Here is a 15,809-nt window from a genome sequence, read left to right on the forward strand (position 1 = left end):
ACTCAGTTCCCACCAAGCCCTGATGCTCATGAGAGAAAAGGGACTAAGTCAGGCACACCCTCTGCAGGATTTTGACAGATTTAGTAATATCGCCATTTCCCTGAAGCTCAGTTATTTGAGCTGCATAACTGGCATTAAAAAACCCAATGATTAAAATGAAAAAAGTCTGAATGAAAATATCTCAGCACATGTAATAGACAGGCTTTAAAGGAAAGACTCATCTCCCTCCCTTCCTGTGTGTTGTGTGTCTCTGTCGCTCTCTCCCTCTCTCTCACACACACACACACAATAAAAAAGATAACACCAAAGGAAAACCTCCAATTTTGATTCTAAATCACAAGGGTCTAAAGGAAGAATACAGGTAGAAGTGCATAAGGAATAATTTAGAAAGGAAAACCATTTATTTATGAAATATTACTGTGTTCTCCAAGAATATGTGCTCCAGGTTAGGTAATCTGTACAGAATTGAGAGGACTGCGGTATCTTTCCTTTGGAGGGCACATGAACCCACACTGAAATCAGCAAAAAGCACCGTGAAGCATCCCTAGGGAGGTGCAATTTGGTGTTCTTGATATGAGCTGCAAACACTTCCTGAAGTGGTTACATTAGACTGGATGTGGACAGGACTCGTATGTCCAACCATGCTCCCAGCTAATGGAAAAACAATTTTAAATCAAAGGCAGATATTGCGATAGCAACCCATGTGGAAGAAACAAGCTTCAATCATTTCAGTAGACACCTCATTTTGCTACTCTCATTGGCTGAAAAAGTGGCAAGATTGCATCAGATATTATATCTTGGAAGATAGGTATGGGAAATAAGGGTCTCTTACCGGCTCTTTCAGAAATTGTGCTTAAGTTTCTTAGCAACAATCTAAAGCCCAGAGTAGAAATACTTGGGAAGTAATTTGGGTTGTGATTATTCTGGGGTCTGATTATAAAAGTGACAGATTATATCACATTATAGATCCTAGCTCAAATTCTTACAGTATTCAATGGTTCCAAGAATATAACACTTTTCCTGCCATGAGTTTTATTTTTTTGTTGTCTCTTAGAAAATGATTTTAGATAATTTATAGATTTCATTTAATCTTAGAATAAGATAAAACGCTTTTAACTTTCTGAACGATTTCTTGGTAAATAAAAAGCTACATGTATATTACAGTAAAATTAATATATAACTTGCCAGAGCTCCTTTTTCAAAGTTTATCAATCTGTTTAGCTTTGAATGACACTTTTGCGGATAGTCTATAACTCCTTTTTAGAGTGTTGATATCAGCATATATATTTATAAAATTTGCTGAATGAGATCTCTGGAGAAAATGAAGGAAAGGGGAGGGGCCATCAGGAGATCAGGAGGTTAGATGACTTGAAAACCTTAGTTCTAGAGGTCATCCGAGGGAAAAGGAATTCTTGAAGGAGACTGAGAACGGCTGCTTTCAAAAACTATCAAAATAACATCCTGTGTTTTAGTAGTTTGAGTCCTGCTAGATTCATGCAGCTAATCTGTTGAGAGTAAAGCCCCAATGACACTTTTAATTAGCTAACTTGAAAACCAGCTACAGAGTCTGGCTAATATTAAGTCTTACAGAGAACATAAAGAGCTGCATACATTTACTGAGCTTAAAGAAGTGCTATCTATTTGCTTGAAGTGCTAATAACCACTGGTCTTTAATGAGACTAATTTAGTGATAATATTGTGGCTAAAATGGGCTTATTCTTCTAAAAGCCAATATTAACCAGACTTTGGCTAATAATCAATGGCACATTTGGATCTTAGATTTTGGTTATAAGACATTCCTCATTTGCAGTTCAGAGACACAGCAAATCAAGTCTGTGTAGATTGTGTTTTAAGAACGAGGCTGCCCAAGGAGATAGGCTCTCAATAAGCTAGCCTCCTACATAAAGTGTATTCGAGTCACAAGAGCATGAAATCTTTTCTCTGTAACAGATAACCCCTCTACCTAATATGTCTGACTTATTGGGAGGTAGGGAGAAGAGGAGGTGTTGCTATGAGCTCTCCCAGCTCATGCAATCTTTTGTTGGGTACATTGAATAATATCCTCATTTACTTCTTCCCAGATCAAGGGTATATCAGTATGCTCATGCATCAAAACACCATTTTCACTCAGTGATTCATGATGCTTTAGACAAATATTTACCAGCATAAAGAGATGTTCACTATATACTAAGTGAAATGATTGGGTTAAAAGTAGTATGTACAGGATAAAACCATTTTTTAGGGAAAAAATAATCTGCACAGGAAGCAGTATGAAAGGATATGCACCAAAGTAGTAAGATAATGGATGACTTTCTTATTTTTGTTTTCTATGATGAACAGTATTTTTTGTAATATGAAAAAACTGTTTGACCCAATTAAGTGGGCAGAATGTTGGTAACAGTACTTTATTTATTGAATGAATTTGTTCACCAAATATTTATTTGCCCTCACTATATGTCAGGTATGGTTCTAGGCCCTGGGGATAGAGCAGTGAGCAACACAGATAAAAAGCCATGACCTTCTATCACTTACATTCTAGTGGAGAGAGCAGGGCCTCTGCACACGGCTGCACAGGCTGAGCAAAGCACGACCGCCACAGCCATACATGATGGCACCAGAGAGGGAGACAGACAAAAATCAAACGTTATGTGGTAATAAGCAGAGAACGAAGAGAGAAAGTGTGGGGCGGCGGGGCGGGCAGCGTGTGCAAAAATTTTAAATAAAGTGGTCAAGGATGCTTCAGTAACGTGACAGCTGCATAGAGATCTAAAGGAGGTAAGGAAGCCAGCTACACAACTATCTGGGGAAGAGGAAAATGAGCATAGAAACTCACATGGGAGCCTGCCTGGCGTGCTCGAGGAGCAAAACAAGGCTGAGATGACTGGAAGAGAGTAAAGGAGGGGGAACGTACTGGGAGATGAGGGCAGAGAGGTGATGGGGAACCAGGCTTATACGTCCTTGGCTTTTACTTGAATTGAGAGGTGATGCTATTAGATAGTTTGAATCAGAGGTGATATCATCTAATGTACACATTAACTATAGCTGTAGCCGGAAGAACAGACGGAAGGGGGAGATCAGTTACCGCAAACATCCAGGGGAACAATGACAGTGGCTTGGCCCCAGGTGGTAGCAGTGGAAGTGATGATTCTGTGGTGATTTTTTTCTGTTTTTTTTCTTTTTTTGTGTGTGGTACGCGGGCCTCTCACTGTTGTAGCCTCTCCCATTGCGGAGCACAGGCTCCGGACGCGCAGGCTCAGCGGCCATGGCTCATGGGCCCAGCCGCTCCGCGGCATGTGGGATCCTCCCGGACCGGGGCCTGAACCCGTGTCCCCTGCATCGGCAGGCGGACTCGCAACCACTGCGCCACCAGGGAAGCCCTCTGTGGTGATTTTGATTTGAGTGGATATATTTTGAAGGTGAAGCTGATAGGACTTGCTGACAGGTTGGGTGTGGAATGTGGGAGAAAGGTGTTTGGCATGAGAGCTGTATGGGCAGAGGTGCCGGTAGGCGGCTGGGGGCCTGCAGCAGGAGCAGTTTGCTACAGGAGTGGAGGAAGGGCTACTAGCTCAGTTTTGGACATTAAGTTTGAGACGCTAGTGGACATCCAAAGGAGGTTTCACCCTTTGGACTTAGCCTCCTGTCCAGTGAATTCACTAGCCAGACAGACAGTTTTCCCTGCGGGTAACAAGCGAAGGAGTGGGCAGGGAATTTTGGTGAATCAGGTGACATTTCTGGGGACTGTTCCTAAGTGCTAAGCAAGCTGATAAATTTTGCTTGAAGGAAGAGGAGGCAAGGAGAGTCTGACAGGATATACACACACACACACTCACACTCACTCATTTTTTTCTGGCACTCACCAGGATAAATAATGGTAATAAAAATGGCTGTTTTGGGCTTCCCTGGTGGCGCGGTGGTTGAGAGTCCGCCTGCCGATGCAGGGGACACGGGTTCGTGCCCCGGTCCGGGAAGATCCCGCATGCCGCGGAGCGGCTGGGCCCGTGAGCCATGGCCGCTGAGCCTGCGCGTCCGGAGCCTGTGCTCCGCAATGGGAGAGGCCACAACAGTGAGAGGCCCGCGTACCACAAAAAACAAAACAAAACAAAAAAAAGGCTGTTTTTATGATAGAAATTTCTCACTGTTCAGTAAAGCTGATATTTCAGTGAGAACTAATTCTGGATATAATTATAATTTCAAATAAAATGTGAGACCAAAGACAGGAAAAGGTGACTTGGAAGGTAGAAGAATCATGTTTGGTATTGTCTAGAGATCCCCAAGTCAAGCTGTTAAATTGTTCAGAATGGTCTAAGCCAAGACCTAAACTTAACAAACAAGTAGGACTACCTGTTCCCCCAGAACCATCGCAATTGTGCTCTAAGTAACTGGAAGGATAGGCTAATACTGCTTACTGGCCTCAACTAGTGTTGGAGAGAAACTAGTTTTAAATACATATCACAATAGGAACTTTGGATTCACCAGGCACCCAATCCCAAAATCATTTGTTAATGATAGAGAATGGGAAACACTCAGGCATCCACTAATTAATTTCTATGATGTCTTTCTTTGGACTAGATGATTTCACTTCAGCACTCAGAACAGAACATATGACTTAAATCGGGATTTCTGAAAAGCTAGTCCAAACAGCTGGTGTTGGTCTGGTGATGTTTTTAGCAATCCAAGGCAAAATGAGAAAAGAAAAAGCATAGTAGAATGAATTTTAAATCTATTTGACTTTAAAAAGTTGTTTCATTGCTGTCTGCCTGTTTTTTTTTTTTTTTTTAGCATTACTACGTTCTTTTATGAAATGATCATGAAAAATAGGTGGATATTTGCTTTAGCAAAAGACATGGATAAGACAACCCTACAGATACCTCTAAATTTACAGGTCTATGGAATGGAAAGGTTTGGTAAACACAGACCTAGAGAAAAATGCACTCATTAGCGCTAAGCCAATTGTCATGCCTTGTTCTCCAAGGCTGGCACTGGCAGACAGCACAGGAATACCTGTGTCAGCAATTGCACCTTCCCACTCAAGGGACATTACGGTCTGCCACCTCCCCGCCTTCCTTCACACTCTCCTAGATGACCTCAATCAAGGCTTCAGGAGATATAAGAGCAGTTCCTTCCTCTGAAGAATCTAGAAACTCCCGGACGTCACGGCCACCAGCAAATGCACTGGGGAAAGCAGCAGCAGTTTGAGCATCAGAAAACCTGGTTCCATGTGTGGACTCTGCTCCTTACCAGCTTCGTCACCTCAGGCAAGTCACGCAGCATCTCAGAGTCACAGTTCTTTCCCTTCTTTGTAAATACCATCTGTCTAACCCATCTGAAGGGCTGTTGTAAAGAGCAAATAATATATCAATATTTATGGGAAAGTACTTTTTAATTGATTAAATCATAATTATCTCACATGGGCCTAGTACCATCATAACTAAATGAAATGGGCTGAGGATAAGACAGGCAGGGCAGCAACATATTATGTACTCAGTGCCAGTGGGTTTGGGGAGAAGATAGGAGGGGTAGAGACTATGGGAAAGTGCAGAGTCCAGTATGTAAAGCTGATTGCTGCATCCAGGAATGAGGGAAGCTTTTGTGTAATCAGGGCTTCTGATTTCTTAAGAGAAGCCAGAGAGTTTTATTTTGTGTGAGCATGAAAACTCCTAATTATTTAAACGTTAGCTACTATTTTGCAACTTTAAAACCTGGTGGGGGCCATCCCTGAAAGGCCAAACAAAACATGTCTGAGGGCCAAATCTGGCCCCGAGGTGCCCTTTTGTGACTTCTGATTTACACACGTATCCCACGAATACTGTGTTCCCAGCTTCTCTTAGGGTCCCTCCTGAAGACATCCTTAATGGCTGCTGATCCGGATGTGTCCTGACAGTGCAAAAATCTTCCACAGAGTACTTCATGCACCTTTGCATGTGGACACTGTAAATAATTTTCCTCTTGAAAAGTTAAATAGGCCTTGAATCAATCCAGCAGGGTCGCTCGCCATCTGGGAGTCCTCAGAAATGGTGAATGATGAGCACTATAAACATTTTAGATTTCATGGAAGATACTGACTTTTTCTAAACTAATCACCCCTGCCAGTCAAGATTTGCAGTATGGGTTCAAGAACAAGGCATTCATTTAACAACAATAACAAAAACAGTGAGGATAAAAACCGGACGGTCATCGTAATGATAGGCCTAAAAGCCAACTGTGACTTCCCTAATAAGGCGACGACCGAAGTTGTCTCCCTGGCGGTTGAGCGCCAGTACGATTAATCAGTCTGTTTCCAGTTTCCTCATGACAGCAATATTAACAGTTTGCTTTATTCTGTTTATATGGCGCTGACAGGTCTTCAGCGTGTTGGGCCTACTTGCTGGAGATTAATGACAACTTTTATATGGAGGTGAAAACCAGGCAGGGAGAGAATGCCTTTTACGACTAGATAACAACTGGATTCTCTTGCTCTATTTTTTTTTTTTTTTTTTTGCGGTACGCGGGCCTCTCACTGTTGTGGCCTCTCCAGTTGCGGAGCACAGGCTCCGAACGTGCAGGCTCAGCGGCCATGGCTCACGGGCCCAGCCCCTCCGCGGCATGTGGGATCTTCCCGGACTGGGGCACGAACCCGCGTCCCCTGCATCGGCAGGCGGACTCTCAACCACTGCGCCACCAGGGAAGCCCTCTCTTGCTCTATTTTTGTTCCCCTGTTGCTCATCCACTCTCCCCTCTTTTAACTTCTATCGAGGATACGTATGGTTGGTTGTGCCCAGCAGGTGCTTCTCACTGTTTAAACCACCCCACTCTAGATGTGGTGCCCGCAGGTGAAACAAAGGGAACCTGAAGTATTGTTGTTGTTGTTTTTTTGGCGGTACGCGGGCCTCTCACTGTCGTGGCCTCTCCCGTTGCGGAGCACAGGCTCCGGACGCGCAGGCCCAGAGGCCATGGCTCACGGGCCCAGCTGCTCCGCGGCATGTGGGATCCTCCCGGATCGGGGCACGAACCCGCGTCTCCTGCATCGGCAGGCGGACTCTCAACCACTGCGCCACCAGGGAAGCCCTGAAGTATTGTTTTTGAACACGCTTATCACCGCTAAAAGTACTGTTGGCTAATTTTGTTTTTAAAAAGTCAGATTCCATATAAAAGTGAAAGATGATTGATAGGCAAGAGATGGCTTCTGGTGACAGGAATTTTAGCATGTGAGGTGGGCAACGGTTCCTCTTTGTAGCTATGGTTATTTTTATAGACACTGAAGAAGGCGGAATTAGTAAGCATGGCCCAGCTGTAAGAAGTATGGACATCCCAGAAAAATCTCTTCGACATATTTCACTAAATAGTCATATTTCAAAATAAATCAAAAAGATTTCTAGCCTCCCTCTAACTCGCCACCTCCCCCCAAAGTTATGAGTACTGCTTGCTACTGGTATACTTTTCTCTGTGCCAGGTTGGAGAGCATGGTAACCTAACCCCAAACATTATGTTAACAGTATATAAATATAGAGAAACTAAAATAACATTAAAAAAAAAATCAATCACCTCCTCTAGGGCTCTGAAGGAATCATTGTCTCATTCTTTGCTCTTAGGGAGCCTTAGGGAGCCTCCTGCTCCACCTATTTTTACGCAACAAATGCTCAGATAAGTACATACCGCATACCCAGGAACCGCAGGCCCTGGGCCCGGCTGGCCCTCCAACCCACTTCCTCTTGCACACCCCTCTCCTGATATAGTGGGTAGCAGGAGAAGGAGCCTGATTCCAGTAGACAGAGCCTCAGGGGTAGCTTTTAAGGGGAATCTTTTAACAAAGATTTTAAAAGCTAGAGACAAGAACAGTCTAGGATAAGAAAGCAGTAGTAATAATAATGGTATCTATAGGGGCTTCCCTGGTGGCGCAGTGGTTGGGAGCCCGCCTGCCGATGCAGGGGACACGGGTTCGTGCCCCGGTCCGGGAAGATCCCGCGTGCTGTGGAGCGGCTGGGCCCGTGAGCCATGGCCGCTGAGCCGGCGCGTCTGGAGCCTGTGCTCCGCAACGGGAGAGGCCACGACAGTGAGAGGCCCGCATACTGCAAAAAAAAAAAAATGGTATCTATAGACTGTTTACTATGTACAAGCACTACTGTAAGCCCTTCAGTTGCAAAAACCCATTTAATTCCCACAACAGAATGCACTGAGGGAAGAGTTAAATAATTATTTGTGTTTGAAGTGCAGTGTTTGAGAGAGTAGAACAATATACTGGATTAGATTGGGGCAGGTCTTTAATTCCATCCTTGTGCTTTAATAATTTGTCTGATGCGAAGGTTCAACTGGAGAGGAAAGAAACCCAAGTGAGACAGAAAGTTAGAAGGATACTGTAATAGTCCTGAGACTGAACCAGGGGAGTGCACTGGAAGTGAATAGGAGAGGAAAGATTTGAGACTTATCCCAGAAACAGAAATGTTTTTTTGGCTGGTTTGGTTTGTTCTTTAGTTGATTTGTTCATTCATTCAACAATTTCTGAAAGTTTCAGATAGGTCAAACACTGTGCTAAGTGACACAGGGAAGTAAGAAAAAGAAGAATTTGAAGATGACTCCTTCCTCAAAACTGGGCTACCAGCCACTGCTCAGTGGTCTCAAGTGACACTGTAACAGACATCCATCTATCACACATATCCCTCCTTCCATCCATCCATTCAGTAGTTACTGAATACCAACCTTGTGCCAGGCACTACACTATATAACGGTCATGAGCAAGTCCAGGAAAGAGAAATGAAGGAAAAGGAAAAAAAGACTACTATTTTCATTCTCACAGCCCTAGGAATGCTTTTTTTCTAGAACTTCCATTCCTTTCCTGGTGGTCTGGCCATAAGGCGCAGTACATGGTGGTAAACCACCAAACTGCTGGAACAGCATAGGTATTCTTAGTCATCCATATGAAGAGAGGATCTGCTATTTAATTTCTAAATGTGTGCCCAGATCTGACATATTTAACCAGAGCAAAACATTATATCATAAAGGTATCTAACATGATTCCCATGTGTAGATTTTAATATCATTTAAAAATATAGGCACAGGAAAAACCAGCTCTGAGCAAAGCCAAAAGGTACTGAAAGTAATAGAACAAACATACTTTCAATGTTAAAAATCTTGTATCCAGTTTAGTTGGTGAATTAGTTTGAGACACATAATTTTATTGCCTTTCAGGCAAAGCCCTGATCTTTTAAAATTAAGATTTGCCTAGACTTTACAAGAGTAAATCCTGACCACTTTCTAGCGCTTTCTGAAAAACAATTAGGTAATAGAATGACTACCACTGAGAAGTATTTTGCTTTATTATGGCAGCTGCCTTTTCATTATTATTTTATGAGAGCTTGTCTAGATATTATGTATCCCATACCATCTACATTTAGTTCTTTTCAAAATGTCTCTTCAGATGCCTGGGGTTTTGTCAGTTTCTTTGGATCTTAATTGGATTTCAAATAACAAACGATATCACTTTCCAAAGGTTCTTACTCACATAGGCTTGCCTCCAAAAATCATGACTAATGTATGCCTTTAAATTTCTATTAAAAAAAAATTAAAAGGTACGTTTAGCAACTTATGAACACCATCAACAATTATTTCAAGTATAAGCTAGTTCATATATGCCAAGGGTGAGAATTTAAATGCCAATAAAACCTAACTGTAAAAGAAGGAATTTGATGAGAGCAGGCACATTTTAACTTCACTTTTATGTTGAGGATCTGAGCCTGGCATGGACTTGCGTGTTCCATAAACTCTGAGATAACCAAGCTATGGATAAGCAGGCTATGTCAATGGTAACATGAAAAGGCAGAATCCTGGGCCTTTTCATGTTTTGTGCTTCTTGCTGTTTTTCAATGCATTTTAATTCCAGCTCTACAGCCTGCATCATTTACCAAGTTCGCTTCTGTCTGCAAAACAAGATTTGAATAACCACCTACTAATTTCCCATTGAAAAAATGTTTTTAAGTTATAAAATATTTCAAACATGCTTAATTTTTCCTGATGATAATACGAACTGAACTTGAGGGAAATATAAAACACTACATAAGTGATCATTGAAGACACTCCCATGAATATTATCTCAAGTTAACCTACAGGTAAAGAGAGGTCTTCACCATTGTGGGAACTCGATCCATGGGTTAAAAGCCTTCAGTTACGCTGAGATATTATTTTCATTGTGCTTGGCTCAACCGGATAGAGGCCCCCGGAGGAAAGAGCCAAAGATGAGCCCAGAGGGAGAGCCACAGAATTCGAGACACTCCGCGTTGTAAAGGCCCTTGGAGATCCTCTAACCACCCTCCCGGGGCGGGAAAAGAAAAACAAACCGGCGCCGTCTGACATTTATGACTCTTACCTGCGGCGCAGATCCTCGGCCACCGCTGCCCGGCAGCTGAACAAATAGGCTCGCAGCGATTTCAGCCGCTGCCGCAGGCGCACCACGGTGGCCAGCGGCTCGGCGTGTCCGTACAGCATGGGGTTCTCCTGCTGGATGTCGATCAGCGGCTCTTCGTACACGTACTCCAGAAACTCTTTGGCCTGCTTAGACACCTACAAAAGAAACTGCTCCATCAGCGCTGGTGAACCACCCGGCTTTCCACACCTCCTCCAACCAGGAACCACAGCTTAAATATCAAAATAACATCATCTTCTGAACACAGCCAAATGAAAAAGCCCATAGTGTAACTAAGTATGAAGTGTGGCTTTTCTTTCTCTCTTCCAGAAACGCAATTGGTAAAAGTAACCTGGGCATTGAAAGGAATTCCTTAACTCTGTATGTTGATCATGTGATTGCACAAATCTACACGTGATAAAATGACACGGAACTATACCGACCCAGTATACCAATGTCAATTTCCTGTTTGTTTTTTTTAATTGTACTATAGATATTTAAGATATAACCAGTGGGGAGAGTAGGTAAAAGATACACAGGACCTCTCTATTATATTATCTATGCAACTTCCTGTGAATCCATAATTATTTCAAAATAAAAAGTTAAAAAAAAAAAAGAATGCATTGACTTTTTTTTAAACATCTTTATTGGAGTATAATTGCTTTACAATGGTGTGCTGGTTTCTGCTTTTATAACAAAGGGAATCAGCTATAGGCATACATATATCCCTATATCCCCTTCCTCTTGCGTCTCCCTCCCACCCTCCCTCTCCAACCCCTCTAGGTGGTCACAAAGCACCATTAATACTCTTAACAACAATGCTGACTTTAAAAACTAAAACTATGTGCACATATATGTATATATAGTCTATAACACTTTTTATAAAGTAGCCACTTTAAAAAGATAGGTAAACCATGCACATACTACAAAATTCAAAAGGAATAAAATCTTTCCCAAAGGAGAGATCCGAGGATCTCTCCCAAAAAAGGGGGAAAAGGGATATTATATGAAGAACAGTGTGCATAGAAAATAGGCTCAAACACACACTTTTGAAGGCAGAAAAGAGTTGCTCTTATTAGAACAGCTCTGAGCTTAGGCTGACTTTGGCCAATAGATCCATCCAACTCTATATCCACTTCTGGTAGTAATCATCAAGAGTATGAAAGTTGATTTTAAAATGTTATTGTCATCCAAAGAAATAAATAGAAGAAACACATCTGAGATACAGAAGGAGGAGCTTAAATAATGTATAACCCGTGGGTAGTTTGGGGGAATCTTTACATACCAATTCACTGATACTGAGGACATGGACCTCTCCACAAAGTTTCCACCAAAACCTCTCTAGTACTGGGAGTAAGACTGGAATTCAACATAAACAAAACAAACCACTTTGCTTATTAAAAAAACTGAAAATCCACTGTTCCACACTCTAGGCTAGAAGAATATTGATGAAGATAAACAGGATACAGTCCCTACCCTCATGAGATTCACTGTTGATGTATAACAGACAAATAATTAAAACAAAAAATACATGTAGCACGTAGCCTGTCATCTGCCACAAAAGGAATATGGATGAGGTCCACTGGGAGCTTAAAGGAGGGAGACATCAACCGTGCTGGGCAGAAGGGAGCTAGGAGCCAGGGCAGGCCTGGCAAAGCAGGTGACACAGGCTCAAGGTCTAGAAAGATAAATAGAAATTCATTTGGTGGGTAAGGATGGGACAGAGGAGAGTACAACAAGCAGATACAACCACAAAATCTATCAATATGTACGTGTGATAACGAAATGTATGCCTATTGTATGTTGGGTAAAAACATGTTTATGAAATTCAGTATTTTTTTTTAATTGTAAAGCTCATACAAAAGTCTATGTTCTTATAGAGATGCAAAAAAAAAGCATCAGGTTTTCTCCCTAATAAAAGTTATTTTTTCCCCTTATAAGCAATTATTTTTGAGGTGCCTGTTCTGTTGTATGATCCTTTGGGATCCTGCAAAGTTAAAGAGTTAGAGTTAGTGACGTTTACAGTCTCTGCAAATCCAGCTCACAAAGAGGCACCGCAAATTAGCCAAAACCTTTGACTCTTTAACCAGACTGGAAATAACAGTTGACAGGGCTAAATAATGGCTCATTTTGAGGACTAGCGATGCAGGTACATACATGGCAGACACTACAGCAGGCACCTGGCACTCAGTGGAGACCAAAACAGGCAGGGCCCTGTCCTCATGTGGCTCACAGTTCAGCGGGGAAAGGCAGAATTGGGTTCAAATATTTTGTTTATCGTGGTTAAATATTTGCTATATTAAAAAAATCTTAAATGAGGGAAAAATATGAATGGTGTTCTGGAAAATGAAGTACAATCCACTTGAAACTGTTGCTGAAGAATGATGTATTGTACAATTCAATTAGTCTTTCTGGCTCTATTGAGCAGTGTTTATACTGAGCCAGGGCCCCGCTGAATTAGGTTAACAATGCTACCTTTTAGTAGGTGAACAGAAGGACAAAGGGCACTGGCCAGTCTCCCAGGCCTTAAAAGGCTTCTCTCTTCAGGTGGTACTTAAGCCCAAATGGAAAAAAAAAAAGTCTTTTACAGAGACAGTAAAAGCAGTGAGACAAATGGGATGGCAGCTACTGACATCAGCATTCATACACTGAAATTACTAAACCAAAACAGAGCTAGTTTCAATAAGGTCTAAGGCACTGCTTCACAAAGTTGTTAGCCAGTGTTAAGAATACAGAGCATATTGTGACCTTGGCTGCCTGAGTATGTGAACAAATAAATTCCTGCCATGTTGAGCCGTTTTTGGCAGCAAGGCACATGCTCATTTTTTGAGAAACGACCACTTACATCAGTGAGGGAATTTTTGAGAGAACTCAAAATTTGGCATGAAACGCTATTTTTGTAAAATAGGAAATCAGTGGGGAATACAGTGTCCTAAGTTCAAAACCACCCTCCATACTGATAGGAGCATTCTACTTTCAAACTCAACTGTAATTAAATAGCTTTTTAAAAAATATATAGTTACTTAAAGAAGGAAGCCAATGATATTCTTAAGTGACAAAGTTTATGTGAGAGCAAGTTTCCTTCTTATTAATAGAAATATTTTATGAGTTATATGTGAACACCAAATAACATTCTACCTAAGAGCCAAGAGCTACTGTCCTACTTCTTGCCTACCAAATTATGAAAACCATCAAAAGCCTGAGTGCTGTTTCTGAAGTGAAAACTCAGCTCATAAGTGCAGATGGATAAGCCCACTATTCTTTCCTTTAAAAAAGTGAATGGTTTAAGTTGGCATTCTTTTTCATGATCGTACTCCACTCACATCAGAAGCAATTTTTACAGGGTTGACAGTTCACTTTTCCAACCTATTGGCCTGTTAGTATTTTACTAAATAATATTTAATATCTATTAATGATATTAGTATTATTAATATAAAACAGTTTCTTTCCATAGGTCTTTTAACTTAGAATAGTTTAAGCTATAAGAACTCCAGTCTCTGACTGTGGTTTTGTTGCAGTTTGTGAACTGATTGATTGTCTCTCTACAGCCCTGCCGTCCACATGATTCAGGAGAGCTGAGGAGGAAGAGGCCCCGGTAGAAACAGGTCTCCTCCCCATCTCACACTCAGGAGGAGTTGGAGAAAAGACACAATCAGGTTATAATTTTCCACAAACTAGTAATGACAAACCTCCTAGATACACATATGTATTTATAAGTAAGCATGTTGTCATTTGATTTTAACATTAAGCATCGTTGGTATAGATTTCAACATAATACATCTTTTGTTATGCTGGTGACAGCGACCTCTGAAAAACAAAATTCTCAAATGTTCAGGTTTATGTAATTCTGAGAGGTTCGGGAACGGTGTCCTGGTATGCTCCCCCACAGAAAGAGCCCTGGGTAATAAAGCAATGGGGCAGGGGCAATGTGATGACCATAGACAGCAATTTGTAGAGGAGGAGGATGTGGTGGTGGTGAGAACTTCAGCTTTTGTTAAAGGAGGAAAATGTATCAGAATAAAACCGATAAGAACATAATCTCAGAATAACAAGAACGGGTACAGATAATCTAGTTCAGTTTTTTCTCAACCCGTGTGGCAAGGAATACTAGTCACACAGAAAAGATGTTCTGAGGGCCAACAAGAAATACGCCACATGCCACATTCTTCTCTTGGTGTTTCAAAGTGCAGCGTGTTAGCGTATTAAAGCCCTGGGACATGGAGTACTAGAGAAAACCTGCTTAACCCAGCCACTTCCCAACCAATCTGACTACAGACAGGGCGGCTGGTTAATGTCATGCAGGCTGTATGGAGGCGGCAGTAGGAGATGAAAGTCAGCCTAGGTCCCACTCACCAACCGGAGGAAGGGACATTTTTCTCTACCATTACCTATACTTAATAGAAGAGAAAATTGAGTCCAGAGAACTTAAATGACGTATCTGTGGTCATCTCGTGGCAGAACTCAAGCCAAAACTCAGATGTCGAGGTACGCTGCTCCGTGCTTTTTAGCATTGTTTACGTTCACAGTTCCTTTTATTTTTTTTAATAACTCTACCAAAAACTATCTGTTCATCACTCTTTAAAAGAGGAGATCCCTGTTCCTGTTCTGTCCTTCCCTCCGCCCCAAACAGAAAGCAAGTGGGCTACCAATGGAGATGAACCCATAATTTAAGGAGGCAGTACATTGGTGTGTGGGTCTTTAAAACAAAAACTAAAGTCTAATAACACTTCATTTATCTAGAAGTCACTTATTTGTATATTTGTTTACTGTCTTTCTCCCTCACGAGAAATTCACGACACAGAGGCTATGTCCCCGGTGAGCACAGTAAGTGTTCAATAAACACTAGCTGAACAGATGCATGAGTACTTTACAATGCTCTGGCCGTGACTCTGAACCACACACTTCTAACAGTTTGATTATTTGTTTCTAAGTTCACAACATATTTAGAATTAATAAAGTAGAAAAGGGGAAGGACAGCTAGAGGCAGCACAGTGACAAGAGAGGTGACAGCTGACATCCTGGTACTAAGGGAAGAAAGGCACCTGCAAGAAGAGATATGGTAAAAGTATAGAATACAACCTCGACAGAAAGCAATTTGGCAACATCCATCAAACTCACAGGTGTACATACATACATCTAGGAAGTTACCTACAGATAGTCTCAATCGTGAATGAAAACCTTACATTCAAAATGATGTATAAAATTATTCACTGAATCACCGTCTATAATAGAAAGACAAGAAAAACCTTAATGTCCATCAAAACAAGGACAAGTTGGATAAACTGGTGTGTGTGTGTGTGTGTGTGTGTGTGTGTGTGTGTGTGTGTGTGTGTGTGAAATTCATGATGTAATATGGAATGGCTAGGGGCTTCCCTGGTGGTGCAGTGGTTGAGAGTCTGCCTGCCAATGCAGGGGACACGGGTTCGAGCCCTGGTCC

At 41.8% G+C, this 15,809-nt stretch overlaps 1 protein-coding gene across 12 annotated transcripts in view; it reads right to left on the reverse strand.

Annotated features, from left to right (window-relative positions):
- PLEKHM3 (pleckstrin homology domain containing M3) overlaps positions 1-15,809 on the reverse strand; it is a 199,452-nt gene that overhangs the window by 99,980 nt on the left and 83,663 nt on the right. For all 12 annotated transcript variants that reach the window (XM_007110648.4, XM_028481372.2, XM_055089768.1 and 9 more), the window contains exon 5: positions 10,337-10,530. In XM_007110648.4, coding sequence (XP_007110710.2) covers positions 10,337-10,530 — 194 coding nt within the window. The remainder of the gene's footprint in view (positions 1-10,336; positions 10,531-15,809) is intronic.

This window comes from Physeter macrocephalus, chromosome 2, assembly GCF_002837175.3.
Source record: "Physeter macrocephalus isolate SW-GA chromosome 2, ASM283717v5, whole genome shotgun sequence".
Lineage (NCBI taxonomy): Eukaryota > Metazoa > Chordata > Mammalia > Artiodactyla > Physeteridae > Physeter > Physeter macrocephalus.